Source organism: Pagrus pagrus, assembly GCF_965226575.1.
Source record: "Pagrus pagrus genome assembly, chromosome: 2".
NCBI classification, from domain to species: domain Eukaryota; kingdom Metazoa; phylum Chordata; class Actinopteri; order Spariformes; family Sparidae; genus Pagrus; species Pagrus pagrus.
Genome location: NC_140186.1, coordinates 11,935,888 through 11,958,556, shown reverse-complemented (window position 1 = coordinate 11,958,556; position 22,669 = coordinate 11,935,888). Strand labels below are relative to the sequence as shown.

The following is a 22,669-nucleotide window of genomic DNA, read 5'->3' as shown; positions in this document are numbered from 1 at the left end:
CTCCACAAATTTAACATGTTAAAGATGACAGATGCAAAATCAGTAGTCATTTTTCTTGGTTCGCTCATACAGAACAGTAGATCTTCAGTCATCTGCACTTTATTGAATTTATATATGCCCTTTGATCTTATTGGGATTGCATTTCGTTCATTGCTTATCTTGTAGTTGTAAGAAGATATAAGGCCTTGAGAAATATGATTTCTTATAATTGTATTCTTATATTGTATTATAATTGTATTTTTGAAATTTAAATTTTATTAGTATATTTATTTGTATTTTATTAGTTAAATTGGAAATCATTAGGAAACTACAGACGTGTAAAATAAAGCACTGCCGTGTCATCTCAACAGAATTACTGTATGTTAACATCAAAATAACAAGACTAACACCAAGGTCGGATGAAAATGTTTATACATGTTCTCACAAAAAACTGTATCCGAGTATAAATGTATAACAATAGAAAAAGTTACTATCTATGTGCTATAACTCTACAGTATCTACAATACAAATAATCAGTACTGAGTTTTAAAAAAGAACGATTCTGGAAATTGTGCAAAAGCTAACCAAGACTACTGAATTACAAAAGTACTGAAAAAAGGCATAGTCTGATTTTAAAATAGTACAGCAAATGTAAATATTCATAAATAAACACTTTGAAATATAAACCTGTAAGTAACACAGCACACATTTATCACCGTTGTTGTGTAAAAGTCTTTAAACGTTAGGAAAGTCTCTTCTGTGCTGACTTCTTAAACCACTACAACAGTGTGAAAAATAAAATAGCCGACATTGTCATATTCGTTCCTAAAACACATGGTCTTAAACTGAAGTTTACTATCAGGGTTGTATTTTAACTACGCTGAATATCCAAGTATTTTAAAAACCACAGGAACACTCAAAGATATATTTTTACATTTGGGGAAAATGTGGTTATTCACCCAGATGAGAAGACCGATAATCTCATATCTGTACATTGAAGCTACTCTGGTCAGTATTTATCATATTAACAATGAATCAAATTAAGATCGACTAACTATTTTGGTTTTTATCATCATGCAACTTAACAGTTTTAGTTCACTGTCACTGCTCTCATACAGTCATTTTTTGGCATAGAAGGCAGCTGATATTGGCGAAAAAGCTCTAAAACCTAACTTTGCTACCTACTTAGCACTAAGGGTGCTTAAGGGTGACATTTTTGACTTTGCTGAATTTGAACATTTACTGGCCTGGTTCCTTAAAGAGACAAATAATGAGCAAAAATTTAAGTGAATTTCTTGATGTAGCGGAGTTTCAGATAGGCGATGATGAGGAATATGAACGTCATTACGGTCAAAGCCACGTGATTCTCCCACAGTCCCCAGGTGGTGTACTCTATTCCCAGGTAGTCCAGATACTGCTCTCCTGTGCATCTGAAACAACACATGTCACAACTGGTCACTTATAGAAATGTCAACTGGAATTATGCTGTAGAAATGTCAACTTTTAACATGAGGCCTGGTGGTCTTATTTTGCTGGAAATGTCATCATTTGTTTCAGGGGAACAGATCACAGAGTTATCACAGTGCATATATACAGCATGCAGGTCCACTCACGTCAGGCCGACTGTGCTCACACTGCAGTTGGTCATTGAAGCCGACGTGTTGGTGTTTCGGATCACAGCCTCCTCGCAGAACTTCAAACCCACAAACTCATTGATCTTCAAGGCCTGAACATAGACAGCATAGTCAATCAGCGCCGAGCAGATCAAAGTGAATAAAGTACATTAGACTGAAGGCTGAGACTGAATGCTGATCTGTGGTGATCAATGGAGGAATGTAAACTGACTCCTCTGAGAGTGGACGTCCTAATTTTCTCAGGAACATGAGACGACAACATTTTACCTACCTACCTCGCTAACAAACTTCCCTTTATTTTGACTTACTGCGAGCCCGTAGCGAGGAATGCTGAAGTACTTCAGCCAAGCCAGCCAGTCCATGATGCTGGGCAGGTTCACCAGGAGACCTGAGAAAATCTAAAACAACAAACCGAAGCTGTAAGATTTTTTTTTCACAACCAACATCTCTGTGTTTTTCTGTGTCGCTGCGTCTCTCACCATCATGAAGACGAAGGTGATGGTCATTAAGATGTTGGCGAGAGCCACGACGCTCTGGTCAGCTGAGATGGCCATGGTCATGGCTGTGGCTGTGTAGGCCACCAGAGTCACCGTCAGCGTGAAGAGGAAAAAGGCTGCTGCTGTGGATTTGAGCCCTGAGTGGACACATACACATACATTCTGCTATTAAAGATTAAATACTGAGCAACTGCATCTAGATTCAGTTGTATATCTGTTGCTCAAAGACGGAAACTTTAAGTATTCCACAAGTTCATTAGTTTATAGATGTGTTAGTCTTACCGATCATGAAGTAGACGATACAGCTGAAGATCACGGAGGTGATGGTGCGCAGAGTGATGTCAGACAGGATCTTAGAGAGGAAGTAGACTGACACTCTGTAGTAGCCGCTGATGTACTCGTGCCTGTCACAAGAAAACCCAAACAGAAATCAAATTCCAGCTCTACCCCCTCAGTGCAGAGTTATGCCAGCTTGTTGAGTCCCGTACAGCCTCCAGACAGGTTACATACACAAAGAGTTCCCTCTCGATGATGAAGAGCTCAGCTGCAGACACGGTGCTGAAACACTGGTTGGTTGTGATGAAGAAGAGGGCGCCCATCCTGTAGGAGGAACAAAAACATGTATACAGAGCGAATACTCTAAGTCAGCATTCTGTCAAAGTTCATCATTTTTTATCTGAACTGTCCTTTATTTTATCTTTAATGTAAAATAGTTGTATAGTTGCACTGTAGGATGTAGCCTCCTATCTCACTTGAATTGTTTTATTATTATTTTATATTAAAACAACTGTGATGAACCACAATACTGTTGCTATTGTTTATTAATTAATTTGTATTGTTTATTATAAATAATGTTTGGGTGGATTTTGAGCAATTATTGGGCTGGAAAACATCAAACATTCATCAAATTGCTCCTAATTCCTAGTATATAAGACATTTATATACCTGCCCTCAAGCTCCAGTTCTCTGTCAGATTGTACCTTCCTGCCTAGTTTTTTTTTTTTATATCTGCCTGCTTCGTCTGATTGCTTGCCTGTCAAAGGAATAATTTAACATTTTGGGAAAATCTGGGACAATCGATACCCCTCTCATGTCTGTGCGGAAAATATTAAAACCACAGCCAACAGCCTGTTAGCTTGGCTTAGCTTAGCCTGGCTGGAAGCAGGGGGAAACAGCTAGCCTGGCTCTGGAAAAAGGCAACAAAATCTGCATACCAGCACCTCTAAAGCTGATTAACATGTAATATCTGTTTGTTTCAGTACAGAAACAACACAGTTCTTATCTTGGATACTTGTGATCAAAATGCAGGAAAGCGACTTCAAAAATTCTGCTTATTGTTTTAAAGACACAGAAGGAGAATTATCATAAAATCCAAATACCTCAAAATTGTGCCTAAAATTGTACTTTAACTCTAACAAAGCAGGCTGTGTAAATTAAATGCCTTGAATTTCCACAGATCTGATGTCTGGTTCACCTCAAACAGTCAACACTGTGCAGATTATGGTTCTGAATGCGGTGTGGTCCATATATACGTACAGCGACTTAAAAGGCAACTGACTGAACTTAACATTTAAGCTGCGTACACTGTCGTCTGACTGCCATACTGCCTATACTGACCATGAATATAATGACATTAGGGACCTTATATTCCACTGAACCATGCACAGAAGTGAAGAGGGAGACCGTTCAGATTTCTGATGTGCTTCACTGGGCTTGTGAGTACCAGGTTGTGCCCAATAAAACATGGTAAGAGGATTATCCTTTCAGGAATCGCTCGACTTTTCACACCTCTTTGTGTGAGTGACTAAAAAACTTCAAGATTTATTAGAAAACATTTCCCAATAATCAATATAGCCATATTACATAGCAACATAATATTCTAGATTAACAGAAACAGCCTAAATATTATATTTTTGTGTACATTCTCACAGGTGTAAAGATATTAATAGCAAGCACAAACTTTAGAATATAATTATAAGTGTGCTGTTGATGCTACAAAGAGGTCAGAGCCCAGCTGCAGCAAAAAAAAAGTGTAAATAAATATAACTTTCCTGAAACAAGGTTGATACCAATGGGGAAAACTGAGACTTTATGATTAATATTAGGAAAGTTTAAATTTAAAGTTTTTTAAATTATTGTAGTCGTGAGTCCAAGTAAAACATTTTTAATGTTTCGTTTGTTTTTACATTTTATCTCTTTAGTCAACAGTTCAACTATATTGTCTATAGATTTTATTTCTCAACATGAGACGTCTACATGCTCTTTTCTACACTGCCAGTTGTACATTTCTTTATTCATCTGAAAGAGTTTAAGTATATTGAGTCATGGAAAAAATACTGGAATCGATTAATTGTAGAATGATCTAAAATCTCCCCAAAAAACACAGAGGACATGACCTCATTGTCTTCTGGTAGCTGTGTCCCTCTGTGTACGTTAAATATATCAGGTGGGGCCACAGCCACAGCAGCTGAGGACATACTGTATGCAGGGTGTATTTCAGCAGCTCTCTCACCTGTTCTGGATACCACTCTGGTCGTCTTTGACCCCAAAGAAAATGGCTCCTACGATGAGGGCGAGGAAGATGTTGACTCCCAGCTGCACAGAGAAAAACAGCAAGTTGCAAGATAAGCATGAAACGAAAAGATGAGTTTTTTGCCGTATTTTCTTTCACTTTGATTGTTAGGATTTGCATGAGGACCCCTGTGAAGAACACAAGCCGCAACATGTTGGTCTTACTAATAATAGTTTTGCTGGACTTTTGACCCTTTGCTTCCTTCATGCATCTTGCCAGTGGTTGAGGAGGTGCCAGAAACCCGACCTATACAGAAACTAATCAGTTAGGGCAGTAACTCACGATTATTTTCAATGAATGACAAAGAAATGCAGCAATTCCTTACATTTAAGAAGGTGGAACCAGCAAATGTTGACATTTCTGCTTGAAAAAAATCACTGAAACATTTAATCAAGTAGTCGTTGCAGCTGTATTAACAATATACGTCTTATCTTTTTGTCTTTATGGCGAAGGAAGGTTTACCTCCGTGGCTATTCGGAAGAAAATCGTTGGTGCAGTAATTCAGAGCCAGAGTTCCTCTAATTGTGAACTATCATGAATTCTTTGTGAAAAATGGAAATAACACTTAAGCAGTGTCCTCTTTGACAAAAAAGTCAATGTCTCTGAGGATCAGGGGGTCAAGTGGACGGCGGCCTATCCGAGAGAACAACCAGAACTGGTGGTGGGGGAAGATGACAGAAAAGAGTGAGAGAAGTGAAAGCGACACAAGTTTTAATCCTAACAATTTACAGATTATGACAGGACTAAGCGGTTCCCAGGGTGAAGGGATAAGCTAATACGGTTGAGCCTTTTTCACCTCATTCCCCGCAGCCCCTCATGTGAAAGCGGGGCAGTGGAGTGATAGGTCATGACGCCATCATGTGATGAGTCCCAACCATGGCCAAGGGGCTTTGGCCAGATATGATATCAGTTCAGATCCTGGCCCAAAGAGGCAAGAGTGGGGTCACAACAGTCACCAAAGCCGATTACGGCGCCCACGCCACCTAGAGCCCCTCTTGTAGGATTATTTTGACTTATTTAGGGCCAATTAGCTGTTAATAATTCTTAAAGTGAGGAGACTTCTGACGGCATTTTGCAGCCATGGGGTGACTAATGAGGGCATTAAGTCTTGACGCCTCCGGAGTGCTGTCTATGAATCCTGTTCATGATGATAACAGCAGTAACACTGAGTATTTTCTTCTCTTTTCACTCTTTGAAGTGCTTGAACACAGTGAAGGTGATGTTGGCACAGCATCATGTTTAAACCTTTAAACCTGAAACCAGATAACTTTAAAAGTTCATTAGGTATCTGTCAGAGATGTAGATCTGCAGCTTAGACTTGAGTCACAAAACGAGAACCAAAACAGTTAAACGCATCTCTGTCATCTGTGGCAAAAAATGTTGGAAACTAAAGTCAACAGACGGCTTTAAGTTTCTCACTGTCATATTTTTACCATTCGTGATGAGTTCTCTGTTTTAAATGAGAGTGAGTAGTGAAGGTGTATTTACCTGGGCCACAGATGTTTGTGGGTTCAACATGAGGTTCTGGAAGGTTCGTTTAAGCACCCAACGTAGCTGGTGGAAGAAGGAACTGTTGTATGTGATGGTGCGGGATTTTGGACATAAGATACACTCCTTATCCTGGACGATGCGGTCCAGCTCCGCTCTCGTGTCACCGGAGTAGCTGCTGTTCCTGAACTCCTCCACCAGACGCTCCTCGATGCTCTGCCTGGAGCTGCTGACGTCCTCAAAGTCCAAATCTAGCCACGAACAAAGGAAAAATTATTGATTTAAGTATTGGATGACAGAAGACACCAATAATCCCTTTACCATATAAATCTGTAATTTTCTTATAGATATAAGCTTTAAATAAACCTTCTTGTCATAATCTGCTTTGAACTGTATTTTTAATTGTTCTGTTTTAATCTGTTTTATTCAATTTGAGCTTTATTTTGACTCTTTTTATATATTTATACACATATTCTTAATATTACATATTGTATATCTTGTCTGAATGCCTTTTATGCCTCATGTATACATACTTATACTTAACTACTTTGTTGAATTGTGCTATACAAATACATTACCTTCTCTAAAAGTAAAAATTGAGCTACATTCAAAGGTCCCCAACAGTCCAGATGACTGACTGATCGAAACTGACTTTTATCTCGAGTACCACACAACAATATCCTTCGAAAAACGTCTCGACAATCACAACAACACCTTCAGCTTGTCCAGGGGACATTAGGCGTGATTCAAGTGGCGGGTTGGAATAAATGCCGTTACCTTCAGACCCGTGCACTTTGGTCATGGTTGTGGCGGTGAAGTCTCCGTTAATGACATCCAGAAAGAAATCAGCTGGGTTGTTGTGGGGCTCGCAGGGGTAGCCTGGAACACAGGTCATAAATATCCATGTTTAAAATACATGTCCAGTATTAAATGTTGTCCAGTGTTATAGTAAGACACCACTTTTTTATAAGCTTTATAAGAATACATCTGCACAACCACATACATCAATGTAAAGGTGCCACCATTGAAACATCAGGAACAATATAAACATGTCTCGTGGTGATAATTAATTGCCACATAGTCACCAATGTTGGCGAAGTAGTCCAAAGCATTTGGCGCTGGTCCGTGGTACACCATTTTACCATTAACCAGCAGAGTCAGAGTGTCAAACAGCCTGTAGATCGAGTATCGCGGTTGGTGGATGGACATAATTATGGTTCTTCCATGACCGGCCATTCTGAAAAGACACACAGTTAAAAATGTTTATATATTAAAGAAAATAAAATTAAGATATTTGCAAATTGAGTGTCTTTGGGTTCACTGTCAGTATTATTGTAGTATTTTATTATAATCAATTCATTATAAAAAAAGAGGATATTTTATGTTTTCATATGTGATTTTAATTATTCATTTATAATAATCAAACACTGTAATAGTCCAAAAATAACTCCTGTGGCTATTATAGAGGTTTTTATTTTATAGCAGTTGATCTTTATTACATTGTTTGATTAAAAAAAAACACCAGTAATAAACTAATGTTGTATTTTAATTCAAATTACATTAAATATCAAGTGCTGCAATTTGAGAAAAGGATTATGTCCAAAGAGGCAGCATAAAATTTCATAAAATATAAATGATGCTAAATTAAATTAAGATGTTTACATTGTAGTAGGTATGAAATAGGTGTTTAATCACAGACAAAGACTGAGCTCTGAATATGATCCTGAATAAAATCATCTTTAATACCTCTTCAGTAACAGCAGGACGGAGTTAGCAGTGCTGGCATCCAGTCCTGTGGTCGGTTCATCCAGAAAGAGAACGGAGGGATCAATAATCAGCTCCATGCCGATGTTTGTCCTCTTCCTCTCTCCTCCAGAGATTCCCCGGGTCATCTGTGTGCCCACCTGTCGAAAACACAAGGACCCAAACTGATGGTAACCCAAGCAGACCGTGAGGTTTGATAAGTAAAGGGGACGTGTGTGTGTATTGATTTACCTTGGAGTCAGCCACCTTGGTGAGACCCAGTTCTTTAATGAGGTGATTGACCCGAGCCTCCTTCTCACTCTGAGGCACAGAGCAGGGCAGCCGCAGCGCTGCAGAGAAACGCAGATTCTCCCGAACAGTCAGGGTGCCCATGACCACGTCTTCCTGAGGAGGGAGATGAGAGCCTTGAGGTCAAAGGTCGGACACATAGAGATGTTCTGCTTTGCTGCATTTTCTGTAAATCTACTTTTCTACAGACCTGTTATGCAGGGAATTGTTTACCTAATAGTGCTGCTCTGTATTCAAAGCTGCTATAATCAACATTTTTATATTAAAAAGAAATCAAATGACTACTGCCCAAACTTTAAGGCCCGTTCCCTGAAGGTTCGCAAGTTTTTAGGCCTGTCCCACTGTCAAATCGTCAAGTGAAGGCGGCTTCTCTCGCAGACGTTTTGAGCCTTTTATGCCCACTTTTGGTAAATTGCATTTCTGGAGACTTTGCCTGAGGGAACGACCCACAGTACGCTGTTGTGACAATAAACATGGGGTTACCAGTGGAAGCCCTTGAACGTTTCCACGTCCGGAAAAAATCCAATAATCCAAATGATGGCACTCTTAAATAAAACTACCCTTCAGCTGTTTCTCTACTTAAATCACTCAGTTTATGTAACAACAACAAAAAAATATATGATAAGCTTTTGAAGCATCATGAAGCTCTTTTTCCCTGAAACCTCTGACTGAATGTGTTTATATTTTGTCATTTTTATTTTTATTTTCATGTATTTATTATTTTTAAAATGTAAAATAAAGAGCCCCAAACCCACAAAGTACTGTGATATACTGCCTGCAACACTACTGTTTTGGTGCAGTCTCACCGCTCTCTCCTGTCTTGTTTACAGCAACTAGTCTGGAGTATTTAGCAGCTGAAGAATCAGATATTCGTCTCAGTAATTTGGTGAAATCTAAACCAGCGAGTGAAAAAACAAGCCTGTAAATTATAAATATTGTTACTGGACTTACTAAAAGGTAATACATCATGCAGTTTTAAGTGATCAATATAACACACCTGAACTACATAACCAGAGAGGCACTTGAAGTTTGGAGGCTGCGGCGCTCTGTCGATGAGGACTTCACCTGAGAGGCCTGAAGGATCCTTTCTGGCAGCCAAAATATCCAAGAACCTTTCAACAACGACAAGAACAACAAGAACAATGCTTAAATATATCTACAACAAATGCAGGAGATTATTTCTTTTTACTATATTTCTTCTCTGGTATCAACTTAGTGATACTCACGAAGATTTTCCACTTCCAGTAGGTCCAAGAATGGCGTTGAGACCGGGTCTCATAATCCCACTGCAAAGACAACAACACAGTAACTAATTCAACGTGGATAAATTCATTTCACTTTTCTGGATTTGTTTTAAGATACAAATGTCAGCGGTGTGAAAGAAAGTGGATTACTGTGACTCTCGCACATGTGATTGAACTTAGTAGCACTTATATCATTTACCTCATGACACTAAAGTCATTTTTCTCCCCGTAATCCCAAATAAAATGATGATCATGAAAGGATTTTGCAGTTCTTAAAAGCTGCACATACACACAGAAATAATCTATACCGGGATGTAAAAAAAATTCAAAGGCCAATCCTTTGACTTCAGAAAGAACAGTTACACAAAAGCACCAGAAAGAGTCAGTGATATAAAACGGAATTAAAAGATTGAATAAAAGCCTGGCAGTGGATCACGTGATGCTGTTTAATTCGTTTCCCTGGCAGACTTCTCTTTAGTGCATCAGAGAGATTATATGCAAGAAACCATGCTTAATATCATATAATTAACACGGAGGCGGGAAAAGGCCCAAAAACTTGTGTGAAATGATTCATTCCTCCATGGGAAACGTCAGCTGTGTTTAATACCATCAGAAAGAAACCAATGTAAGGGTCCATTCACTATTGTCCCGATCTGGATAAGGATACAATGAGCCGTATTGAACTGACGTGAGGAACTACCGTAATAGTTTACTGTAACATGGTCGCCCAAATGAAGGAGCTCAAAAGAAGCATATTGAACCCAAAACAATCAATTACGCAACGTGTTTCTGCAAGTCAACAAACCAAAAACCGTCTGATTCACATTAGTCTTCGTCTTATTCTGAGAAAAAGCTTGTAATTAATCTGACGCAGCTTTGAATGTGTTTGTTTAAGACAGAACAATAAGCACTAATCTTAAAAAATGATGAATTATCATGGATCTCTGTGTATATTTTAGCGAGTAATAGTGACAAAACAGAGTAGATGAAGAGACACAAAACAGATAAAGAGTGTGTATACAAGTTTTACAACTGACTTGAGGTCGACCAGTATTTCCCTAGGACTGGTTTTCCTTTTGCAGAGGAAGCCGCTCTTCAGCTGCACTTTGTACTGGATGTTGTGGAAGCTCACAGTGGAGCCGCACGGCTGCTTGTTCTGGTCCACGGCCGTGATGACCTTTGACCTCGCCGTCCCGTTGGTGCCGATATCTTCTATCATTGCGATGTTGACGTGATTGGCTCTCTCCATCGTTGTCTGCGAGGAACAGCCTGTCCGATGAATGTCTCTTACTGACTGAATATTAAAAATACTTCTATGAAATAAACATCAGTCTTACAGGAAAAAGAGCCAAGGCAATATGTCTCAGCTGATGCCGACAGATGAGATGCGTTATAATATTTCCTTGTGGAGATTAAAATACTTCTATCTACCTCTGGTAAGACTTAGGGAAATGGGAAAGGGAAATCTACTTATTCTACTAAAGAAACAGAACAGTCAATGTTTGTTATGATAATATTAATCAATACAAAAACATATATTTTTAAATTAATAACAAATGACTGAGGCAGAAGTGTTTGAGTCTCTTAAATGTTCGCTGTGCAAAATTCAAAAAACAGCAAAGACAAATATTTGTTTAAAAGACGCTGTGACCTGAAATCCAGATGGAATAACCAGCAACTTCATTATATAAATAATGTTTAACAACCATTTCCAAATGTCGTCATTCAAATCAGAGAAGACTGTCTAAAAAAAAAAAAAAACAGACTGTCCAGTTTCTTTATTCTACTGAACCCGTTCCCGTCATCACGAAACCGACATCTACTGTCAAATAACAAAGTAGGCAAACCAGAATGGATAACAGCGTGCTGTGTCCGTGGTATAATTCAAAAAATGAAGTATTTTTTTTCAATTATACTTTTTTGTTTTCATATCATTATATTTTTCATGAGATGTTTTTGGTTGGAGGTTGCAGATTTATGCAGACGTCCAAAGAAAACTTCCTGGATCTCACACGGCCGGATAAATGACAACAAAATAATAATTACAATAAATAAAATCACACTCGTTCACAATTTATTTTCACTACTTTGGTAATCCAAATACTCAGTACTCTCAGTATGTCACTGAGAAGACTAGGCTCAAATTGTAAATGTATAAAAGTATAAATGTATTCATCTTTCATGCAACAAACATCGTTGTCATCAGAGCGCATCGCTGAGGACAGTCAGTGTTGGATATCCAGCATTTCAGCAAACTGTTACCAAGTACAAGCTTAAAGTTTGGGGAACATATTGGTAAACGAGAATTTTAGTCTGATTTATTTAATCATGTGTTCTTTCTGTTTGAAAGAAAATGACCACAGTCATATTTACTAAATAAACATTGAAAACTTATAATATCTATCAGGAACAGTTTGGCTGCTTTCTTTGCTAGAAGCAAATTTTTAGTAACTTTGACACTGGACAGAACATTTATGAAAAACTGTGTCTAGAAATAATCAAAGAGCGAGTCGACTGCTTAGTACAATTAGTATCCAGACAAATCTAATCCATAAAAACCACACATGACTTCAGTATTTTAAAACCCTGGCTGCAATTCTCACACTACTTAATATCCTGTATTCCCTTGTCAAGTCAAAACTTAAAACATTTATGTACATATGGTTAAAAAGGGTGACTGCATAATTAATTTGAAGAAACTACCAGATAAGTTCACCACCACGATGTTGTTGCAAAGTAATGAAAAGTTGAGTTGCAGTGACTTACCGGCGTGTGAGACTGTGAGAAGGCTGCTGGTCCAGAGTCCTGCTGCAGCCCTCAGGAGCGCTGCTGCTGCTGCAGACTGACAGAGCAGAGTGTGAGACTGTGCAGGCTGACCAACATCAGCTCATGACAGCAGGGACAGGTGCCTCGCCATCCAGCCACACACTCAGCTGGGATCCCACCTAGCTGCACAGTGGTTTAACCCTTTATTCACCACCCAAAAGGACGTGAATGATTGAAATGAAGGTTATTTTTCCCTCCTGTAACATTGGTTTCCATTCATTTCTGTTCAGTAGGAAAATCTCATTACACTTGTTACCGGTGTGCAATTTATCTCAGTGAACATCAAGTTTGCAGTCACAGACATACTTTGTTACAAGTGCATTTCTTGCATTTAAACTCTTTTTAGTATTAGCATCAAAATATATTTAAAGTAGTGAAAGTAAATGTACTCATTATGCAGGATTCTCCATTTTAGATTAAGGTATGTTATATTACTGGGTTGTTATGATCATAGATGCATTAACTACTCATCACTATTATGTTGCTGGTGGTGGTGGCTTTTTTTGTTTAAGTACTTTATATAAGTATTATCAGTCAAATGTACAAGAACGAAGCTCTGCATAATGAATATAGACTTCTACATGCAAGAAAAATATAATTAAGGGAGACTAAATCAATGCAGACTGTGAAGTAGTACGTGCTAAATGTTGCTAAATAAAATATGGTCTGTATCCGTCAGGTTAAAAGCTAATGAGACTGTTAGCAAAAACTACGGAAGCCCTAAAGTACGGAAAACAAAGTTTTGTTATCTCGAGATCTCGAGATCTCGAGAAAATTATCCCGTTATCTCGGGAAAACGGCAGTTGTTATTTCGAGAGAATAACTCGAGATGTCGAGAAAACAAATGAAATGAACTGGTTATCACGGAAAACGGAGGAAATAATAAATAAATAAATGAATGCATGGCCCTTTAGGGCTTCCGTAAAAAACAGCATTAGCCTTACCTTAGCTGTTAGCTAGATGTTGCCTCGCAAAGCATGCAGGGAATTCTGACTTAGCAAGAAATACCATTAGCCTACAAAGCTTTTCAGACAACAGATAGGATAGCAAGGCTCATGAGAAGAGTCTATCAAGGTGACGCTGTTGTCAAATATTTGGTCACTACAAAATTCTCAAGTAAATCACACGTACCCCAAAATTACAGTATGGAATAAGTTACTTAACTACAGTAACTACTTGAGTAAATGTCAGATAACTAAATGCTAGCTGGCTAATTAGCTGGAGGCAACTAATATATTGAAGCTACTGATAACTTATTTTATTATAAATTGATAATTGGTATTGTTAACAGTTAACGCTTACCTGTTAGTTAAAATTAGCTAGCCAACATTTAAGTCTTGCAAAGTGACACAATTGTCAAATATTCCCACAAAACACAAGTTCAACAAAAACAACATACTTTTTGGTGTATAGTTTTTTTATTTAAGTGTCTCACAAACCATTCAGACCAAAAATACAGTACTGACAGAGTGCTGCTGCTGCTACAGTCACATTTAGGTCCCGAATATAGATCCACAGCTACAATGATTATATTTGAACGGAAGTAAAACAGAATACAGTAAATAAAAAATGAACAGTGTGATAGATAATGAGAAGGCTTGTACTGAGGACGTGTTAATCATAAAGACAAAGTCCTTATAAGAAAATCAAGGTTTCGTTCGACGTGTGAATGAGGAGGAAAACAGTATTTACAAAACATTAATAAATGACGTTTGAGGAAAAACTGATGTTAACACAAGTTGGTTTTTTTTCACAAATACAACAATGCTGATAAATATGAAGTGTTGCATTTGTCTTACTTTAACAAACACACAACAAAAAGATCAACAGTGAACGAAAACTGTACGATCTAACGGATTAAGTCTGCCTTACACTGGAAACGTATCCACTCACATTAGGTCAGCCAAGACAACTTATACAGCTTAATTACTTCTATACCACCACAGGGCTTGATTGTGTTCCTTAGTCATGGAGGGCATTGAAGCAAACATTCACAATGTCATACATGGCTCTTAGCTGAACAGTTCTTTAGTGTTGCATTAAGTGTGCTTCGCTCTTTCTGAGTGACATGTAAGTGGAGTAAAAGAGGAGTTACTGATTGTAATCGAGTTACAATCGAAATCATGTAGCTTTTCACAATACGAGCACCGACACAAGGTTCATGCGTGGGTGAAATATTCTGATATGAGACGAGTTAAGTTAATGCAACAGAACTATCAGTTTTCCAGATGTACATAAATAGAATTATTTACAAAACATAAAATATACATTTCTGTACCCTGAACACGTATTAGTGTCCTAACGAGACTTATTTAAAATCAGTACAGATATTAACACTTATACGAGCGTGAGCGGTGTTCAAACAGCAAGAAACATCGATATCTCACTTTTACACATATCAGACTCAGCCAGTTAAATGCTGCTCATATAAACAGCATTAAGCAACTCCATTCTCACTAGTTCACCAGATCACAGAACAGTAAAGGGTCATTTTCTCCCAAAATGTTAATATTTCCGTTTCACACAACTTGCAAAGGAAACTCCAGACTTGACAAACAGTCACTGACGTACTCGCTGACTCTTTTTGGCCATGGTACCTGTATTCCAGTCGCTTCTGAATTGTGACGATCTCTGAACATATAAGACGTTTTTGTACACTCGTACAAAAGGTTCAACTAATTCCAATCAATTGACAAATCGTCCTTTCCCACAAGTCCGACTGTTGACACTGAGAAATTAACCAGCAGGTAAAATCCAGATGCAACTTCTTTTTCTTTTCTTTTTGAAAACTTATCCACATTAAGGTAATTATTAAAACATGTAAGTGCAAACTTGGGCATTATGAGCAGCTAAAATAAATGATTTGAACGGCAGACAGTCGGGAATTGGAGTCTTAAAATCTTAGCTAATGTACCGAGTGATGTCCTGCATGTCATCATGAATTCCTGCCTGCCATTCAAACACTTCTCAGCTTTAAGCACCTGTAAGGTCATTGGCTTGCTAGTAGATAAAACCTTTTATAAAGGGGGTCTTTTTCATTTAGTGCACATCATGAATTCACCGCCTCTTATTCCACAGAGGCGAATAAATATCATGCTACTCTAAATAACATTTAGTTACCCTTAGGTATTATTGTCTGGGCAAACCACACTCTTTATAATGTTTCCACAAGGGCACTGTTTTTCGATTGTATTGCACACATAATTAGGTCCACAGACCAGCCACTTTCATCCCTTGTCCTGCTGACTACGCCCAGCGACCGCTGGACACAAAACTTCTGCTGAAAGAGAAACTTGAGTCCGAACTCTCGTGTCTTCCCCAAGCACCGAAGGGCACCACTATAATTGTGCTGTTGTCCTCTGAGCCATATTGAAGAGCCTGAGAGAGAAGAGACACATTATCATTTAAAAATGGCTGGTTAGCATGCTAACTGCAGTAGACATCTCTACATCTTAATACATAGACGTCTCTGACATAACAGTTTTGTTGATACTTGATCACATTCTGTTGATAACGTTCGCTCATTTTTCAAATTCTTAACTACTACGACAACGACTACTACAACTACTACTACTTAATGCTTAAATCACCTGACCTAACATTTTGTTAAGAAAGAATATTTTGCTAACAGAGATGGGAGGGCAAACTGGAGGCCTTGAATATATTTTAACTCATTAATTTTAACTTTTTTCAGAGGGGATACCATGGACAAGCCTTGCCGTCAGCCATGGTGACAGGGTTTTCTTATTCGGATGACTGAAAAGTTGTGGGCAATATAAATTTTTTTTTTTTTAAAAATCAGGAAATTTATATTAACTATGATCAAGTTGTCTCTCATTGTACCATCCCTACAGAACATTTAAGCATTCGTTTCAATGAGTATTCCTCTCTGCCACAACTAAAACAATCCTTCCAATAAACAAACATCGAATGCGCTCTGTGAGTCAAATCACAAAGCTCTCTCACCTTACATACACTGCCTGTTCATTACGGGCACATTAAATACTAAAGTATGAACATCTTACCTGGTCAGATATTCTCTGAGCTGCCTCCTTGGGGTCATGGCACTGGTTGATGACATTGCAGATCTCCTGGCTGTTCATAATGAAGTTAATGCCATCTGTGGTCAGCGCCAGAAACGAGTCGTGGACGTGGTGCAACTGAAGAGAAGGAAAGAAATATTTAGCAACACTTCTAATTATTTTGAACTATCATTATTATAATTAGCCTGAAACATCCAGCAGACGAATGTGAAAAATTCTCCACTTTTCTAAAACATACCGAGACTCTCTTGGTCTCAGGCTCAGCAATGACCCCCATGTTCTTCAGGTCAAAGTCTCCAATGCTGCGCGTCATGGCCAGCCTGCCGTTGACGTTTGGCTGTCCCAGACTATTCCAGGTGATAAAACCCCCACTTTTCTTTATCCTTGAGGCAGACGCAGAGGCAGAGAGGATTATTATAATGGTGTAAGTTGTTCCAGCAGGCAACAACCCAGCAGAGGCAACTGACAACAATGAAGTTTATACTAATTTTATGGACCTTTTTGTCAAACATGGCACTACTGACAACGTTTGTACCTTTCTTTCTCGTCTTTCCTCTCAGGAGTGTGGTCGACAGTGAGTTTAAGGGCCTTGCCCTTGCGGCACAGCATGGCACGGCTGTCACCCACACTGCCTACTACTAGCTCAATGCCGTCCCTCAGCAGGGCCACAGTGGAGGTGGTTCCTGCATTCATCCCCGGTACTATAGAGACATAAATGAAAACATGAGAGGTGGAAAGTGCCATCAAAAAGGTCCACACACAAAGTCACTGTTCACAGTGATCACAACAACCACATGGTGTGTCTTACACTCTCACATCCACACACTTAAACATGGACACATGGGTGGGAAGTCAAAAAGTGGACTTGCAGCAAACTAGAGGTAACACAGTTAACAATAGAGGAGGCAGTCACACATGCAGGTCAAACTGTTTCAGCACAGATTTGAGGTCCTGAACAAATTTTACCGCAGACTTCTATCTAAGGCTGAACCTATGTCAGTGTTAAGTATTAAAAAAGAAACACAAAAACTCATCAAAAAAAACCATTTAAAAAAAAATACTTTAATACTTTCTAAGAGTGCTGGTTTGTTTACTTATAGCTTTGTATGCATTTATCTGCAGATACAAATGTGAAAAATTCACCACTAATCTGTCAAAAGGAAAGTGACTTAACTAAAACTTGATTATGGCAGTTGGTACCAAACTGATTAATGCAGGCAAACAGTGAGACGTTATTTTAACTCTGAACTCGGCAACATGGTTTCAGATAACTTTATCTGTCTGGCAAATTAACTGCACATAACACTAAACTTTATTTCCTGAAGGGATGTGAGTTTGTTAAAGCCAGGGATGCACCATATGAATTTTAAGATAAGATAAGAAACCAAAAATGTCATATTTTGGTAATTTAAAAAAAGTTCTATATTCTTCCTCTTTTGCACTTGTTTTAATTCAATGAAAGCAATTTGGCTGAATATTAACACCTAGAATTTCACAGATACTGATAAATAGCCGATAACATACATTTCCTAATATCAGGCTGATGATTTAGCAGTGCGGGGTATGGGTATGGGGTATCCCTAGTTAAAACAGCATCACATGCCATAATGAGATTTATCTGCTGACATTTGTAGGCCTGCATTAGACCTCAAGCTCACTGAACTAAATAGGGTCTTTAAGCCACATGTTTTTAAATCTGCATATTTGACATGCTGCATCTCATGGACTAAGATCTGTTACTGACAACATACATTTCATACAACTTGTCAAACTTAAGCACTGTCTCACAAGAAGCTTTGCATACACTTGGTGAGAGAAGAAAGAAAAGGAAGAGAGACATAGAGAGAGCGAGGAGTGAGAGAAAGTTAGGGAACCTTCCAGTAGGCCAGGATTTAGGACCCGCTGGACTCTCCTTCAATATCTAGCCTCTCGTCATCCACATTGGTGCCAAGGGCCTCCAGCTCTTAGCTGGGTCAGCAGCTGCCGTAGATAACATGCACACACACACACAGGCATATTGGGACATTTCACACAGCGTGGCCGATGTATGGCCACATAATAGATAGACTAGCTTTTATACAAGTAGATAATCGTAATCAGACACAATGCCCTTTGAGAAAAGTCAAGCTAATTTGAAAAGTTTCTATATGACAAGGGCTAACACGTAGACCACATGGTTTATTGAGAGAAATGGTTTGCATTCATTTGTTTGAGGGAGGCTAAAATGAACCATAACATTAATTTCAATGGCCGTGCTAAAAAAACATACTTTGCAGATTGAGAATAAGCCAAAACATGGGTGACAAATTAAAGGAAAACAACATCAAGTGTCAGGCACACGAGAATTGAGAACAGCTTCAGTGTTCTTTGTAGGGCTGAACCAAAGAGCTACCAACTCATGGCACTTTGTGTCTGCATCTAGCTTGGCACACAGAGCCCAACTTATTTCCAAAAGATATTTGGTGCAGCCCTGGTTTGTTGGCATACACTCTGCAAGTCTCTGGACCTCTACCGCTCTTTTAAGTGCTGGGTAACTGGGTTGACATGTGACTGTGAAAACCACAGCACAGACCACAACACATATCTTCTACATACATATCATAAACCTTTATGTGACCCAGTGTGCCCTGTGTGGAAAGAGCCACATTCATTATGTTTATCCACAAATGCACTCAGGGTTTTTCCTTTAAATTGTCACCACTCTGTATGTGTAGATGCAGTACTGGAAGCAATGAAGCACTAGCATTCGCTCTACTTGTAGCTGTGTTATTGTTCATCAGTTATCAATTAACTTGGGCTTAAATGACAGACCTCTAACCAAAAGTGCTCAGGTTATGTCAGTTGAGAAATCCAATGCTTCAAAGCCTATGGAGGATAAGTAAGTTAGGTTTTGAAGAGAGAAAAAGAAAACTTTCATTGCATACGTGTGTGTATAAATACACAGTTTCTCATCTATGTACATGTAACATGAAAGAACCTACCATTTGGAGTGAAGTGCATGTGCCTTGCGAGAGCTTTGTCTACTTCAAGGAAGGCCTTCGTTAAAACCAATTCCAGATTGGACTCCTTTTCCACAAGGTCCCTGAAACAACAACCAAAAGACTTCAATGATGACAATATCAGACACAAAGATATGTTTTTTTTCCTCACAATCATCTACATTTTCTGACATTCAAATAGTTAACTGGTCAATTAATTTCCTGTGATAATGACTGGTGCAGACGTGTGTTAACAGCATATCTGATGATTTCCTTACTTGATGAATTTCTCCATGTATTTTTCACAAAAGTCAGCTGCCTCCGGCCCGCCATGCCCATCAAACACAGCAAAGTAGAGGATGTTGTCAGTCATTTGGGAGACCTGAAAGCGGTCTTCATTCTCCTTGCGTTGACCAATCAGCGAGGCACAGCCTACCTTTGATAAGCTGACTTTAGGAATGGGCTTGCCATAGCGGATGCTTGGCGGCAGCAGGATGGGCTCATCAATACGATTGTCCCAGATGCCAAATGAATCCCAAGTAGTGGGTCGGCCACTGCTGTCTGCATCAAAGCGTGTGTTGCTGTGCCGTTTCTCTGAAGGGCTGTAAAGTTGTCTCCGGAAGATTGTGAACTGAAGGTGGCTGTCCTGCTGGTACGAGAATGGGACTATGGCTTTCTGTAAAAGACCAGTGCGACCCACATGAGGACCACTGCACCTTGCCAGGCGCACGAGACAGGCTGCTGACATCACCCTAACAGCACAAACTCTGGAGAAGCACTGGATGCAGAGGTAGAGGGATCTGCTGTCCAATCACTGGGGAAAAATCAGTTAATTAGTTAGATTGGATGCAGAGTTTTAGTGAACATTCATAAAATCTATTTTGTTTGTTCAGGGGGGGCCCATGATAGCTTTATTACCACCATCCCTGGGTTTCTTATCTCCAAAAAGATAGATACAGGTTAATAAGGCGCAAACCCTTTACTTGTTTACAAAATGGTGGTTTAGATAGTAAGTGACCTAGTCTTAAAAGGATTTGAGGGACCAAGTAATCACTGCACGGTAGTCATTGGTAACTCATGAGGAGAGCGGTCTCTCTACTATTAGGACTTGTTGCTTTTCTTACACAACAAACTTATTATCTTTGAGTTTTAGGCTTTTCCTAGGACCAGCAGCTTTTGAATACACCTCCTTTGGCCTTTAGACATTGTCATGATCATTTTCACAATATTCTGACAACTGACCAAACACTTAATGTAGACAACAGATCAATCGAAATAAAGATAATAGTCTGTTGCAGCCCGATGGGCGTCTTTCAAAGCTGACCCACAATAACCTTGTTCAAATCATATGCATTAAAATTCCTCATTAGCTATTAAGCCTCGACTCAGTCCAGATAGAACTGAGCGTATTACACATGCATATATGAAAGGTTGTCAACAATCTGTGTTTGTTTACTGATCATAACTGAAATTACATAATTATTCAAATCACCCTGTTTATTTCTTTATTTGCAAACATTGCTAATGTATAACGTGCATCTTAACATTTGAACAGCATCGGGGAATAATAATAGCAACATACCTTTCTGTCCGACAACATTCACAAAGTGTACCTGCAGTATTGTGAGACTTGTTTCAAGAGTAACGATAAGACTAACGTTGAGGTTGCACGCATGATGCAACTCTGAGCAGTCATAACACTAGCTCCTGCCGCTAACAATACATCGGCATCTCGATTATATAATACACATGCCAGAGGCGCTGTGCACGTTTTTCAGTTAGGATACTCAAATACTACTAAATAACATATCTTTGTTGCCATTATTTATTAAGCAGTTGGACTAACGTCAAAGTTAGCGGCTTCGCGTTTCAGCGGCGTTAGCATTAACTAGCTAGAATAACATTAGCTGTCTTTAGCTGTCTTTAGCTGACTAGCTAGCTAGGTGGTTAGCATTCGGTAGAAGTTCGCAGTTTGTCCAGCATTAAAGAGACCATCGCCTCGACCTTTCAATGACACGTTCAGTTAAAATCATACCTTCGATATGTTGAATTTATTTACACGATTTAATCGTCGGCTGGTTCCTTGAAGAGAAGTCGCTAATAACTGAATGGAAACCGCCGCCCTCGCCTCACTGTTGTGAATCCTCAATGTTATCATACACGGCCTGTGATGTAACCGCGCCAATCAGCGTGCAAGAAACGTTTACGCCTTCATCTACGCCCCCACGTATAGTGAAGATGATTGGTCGACGGAACGCTGAATGACAGCTGTGTGCACCAATCATCAATCGGCAGTTCTGGCACTCGGTAGCCAATCAGAGAAGCAGTTGATGTTGAAGGCCCCTGTAGGGTTAGTGGGCACCATGTATGTGAGTTTAAATCAACTTTATTTACTTTTCCGTACACACCATCCATTTTGATCCCGGTTCTTATGGGGCCCAAGCACTGTCTTCTTCCTCTATGACCAGTACTCTGATATGGATTATAATACGTAGTAATTTGAGGCCTGAATGTTTACACTAGTCATCCCTTAACACCCCCAGGAATTTCAGGCTACAGAAGTCACTGGTGTTGCTGCCTTACTTTCAGCCATACAGTAATACTTTTAAGTGGTGCCATGTATTTTTAACATTTATAAACATATTATATATCAACCCTTCACCTGTTAAATCTTAGAGAAAGCAGTGCATATGCACTTAAAGGTTGCTCTGGGATAAGATTTAAGGAGAACATCACTCAGGATTTGAAAGTTCAGAAAAAGTCCCCAAGTGCTGAAGCAGGTATTTGGCACCACAGATCACATTGCACTATAATAGATAGGTTGAATGCCTGTTAGTGGGAATGTGTAAGACAATAATTAGGCTGCAATCTAAACTGTGTTCCTTCTTTTTCGATACATGCTTCCAAATTATACAAAAACATGGTGTTAACCCTCATATCTATGCAGATCATACACATAACTCTGTTGCCCCTTACAATTCAAGCAGTCCAAGCTGATTAACAGACTACTGGAGCAGTATTTAAATTCAGATTAATGACACAGATTTCAAATCAGTATGCAATCACCATGCAAAATGCTTGGGTGGCCTAACAGATCATGATTCATATTTTCACAAGTACACGTGTTAATAAGGTCAACCTAAATAATCTTGCACTTTGACAATAGTGTGACATGTAGAGCACCAGGTCACAGTCTTTAACCAGCCTTGACCTTTGACCTGAACCAGCTATTTTTAGCTTGAAGCTTGGCGAGTACACAAACTTGAAGCCTGCTTGTTCACTGCTTATTTGACTTCCTCATATTTCAGTAAATTGGCACTCATATTCTTTAATAAAAATAGACTTAAGTTTGGCTG

At 39.0% G+C, this 22,669-nt stretch overlaps 2 protein-coding genes across 5 annotated transcripts; both read right to left on the bottom strand.

Annotated features, from left to right (window-relative positions):
* Nucleotides 1-430: 430 nt before the first annotated feature.
* Nucleotides 431-12,577, bottom strand: abcg2d (ATP binding cassette subfamily G member 2 (JR blood group)). 4 transcript variants are annotated; one of them, XM_084370416.1, is made up of 16 exons: nucleotides 12,233-12,577; nucleotides 10,504-10,760; nucleotides 9,449-9,508; nucleotides 9,220-9,334; nucleotides 8,166-8,318; nucleotides 7,917-8,074; nucleotides 7,256-7,407; nucleotides 6,948-7,049; nucleotides 6,171-6,421; nucleotides 4,623-4,705; nucleotides 2,621-2,710; nucleotides 2,393-2,514; nucleotides 2,093-2,247; nucleotides 1,922-2,011; nucleotides 1,593-1,705; nucleotides 431-1,409 (listed from the first exon to the last, which is right to left on the bottom strand). In XM_084370416.1, exons 2-16 carry the CDS (start codon nucleotides 10,713-10,715, stop codon nucleotides 1,262-1,264), a joined length of 2,004 nt encoding a protein of 667 aa, XP_084226542.1. In that variant the 5' UTR covers nucleotides 10,716-10,760; nucleotides 12,233-12,577; the 3' UTR covers nucleotides 431-1,261. The 4 variants fall into 4 exon arrangements, with proteins under 4 accessions (XP_084226542.1, XP_084226543.1, XP_084226544.1 ...); XM_084370417.1 differs by having other exon boundaries at nucleotides 10,504-10,735; XM_084370418.1 differs by having other exon boundaries at nucleotides 10,504-10,721.
* A 1,120-nt stretch (nucleotides 12,578-13,697) lies between these two features.
* ppm1kb (protein phosphatase, Mg2+/Mn2+ dependent 1Kb) lies at nucleotides 13,698-21,487 on the bottom strand. Its single transcript, XM_084364490.1, has 7 exons — nucleotides 21,349-21,487; nucleotides 19,592-20,127; nucleotides 19,317-19,417; nucleotides 16,871-17,036; nucleotides 16,574-16,718; nucleotides 16,318-16,452; nucleotides 13,698-15,670 (listed from the first exon to the last, which is right to left on the bottom strand). The coding sequence occupies exons 2-7, from the start codon at nucleotides 20,059-20,061 to the stop codon at nucleotides 15,539-15,541; spliced, it is 1,149 nt and encodes a 382-aa protein (XP_084220616.1). The 5' UTR covers nucleotides 20,062-20,127; nucleotides 21,349-21,487; the 3' UTR covers nucleotides 13,698-15,538.
* Between the last annotated feature and the right edge of the window lie 1,182 nt (nucleotides 21,488-22,669).

Excerpts from the sequence above, each read along its gene's own strand:
- abcg2d (XM_084370416.1), bottom strand. The coding sequence starts at position 10,715 with ATGGAGAGAGCCAATCACGTCAACATCGCAATGATAGAAGATATCGGC. Across the intron at positions 8,075-8,165 it reads CCAAGGTGGCTGACTCCAAG|GTGGGCACACAGATGACCCG; the intron begins GTAAATCAATAC and ends TGTTTTCGACAG. Across the intron at positions 1,410-1,592 it reads GTGAGCACAGTCGGCCTGAC|ATGCACAGGAGAGCAGTATC; the intron begins GTGAGTGGACCT and ends GTGTTGTTTCAG.
- ppm1kb (XM_084364490.1), bottom strand. The coding sequence starts at position 20,061 with ATGTCAGCAGCCTGTCTCGTGCGCCTGGCAAGGTGCAGTGGTCCTCAT. Across the intron at positions 16,719-16,870 it reads AGGAAAGACGAGAAAGAAAG|GATAAAGAAAAGTGGGGGTT; the intron begins GTACAAACGTTG and ends GTCTGCCTCAAG. Across the intron at positions 16,453-16,573 it reads CTGAGACCAAGAGAGTCTCG|TTGCACCACGTCCACGACTC; the intron begins GTATGTTTTAGA and ends CCTTCTCTTCAG.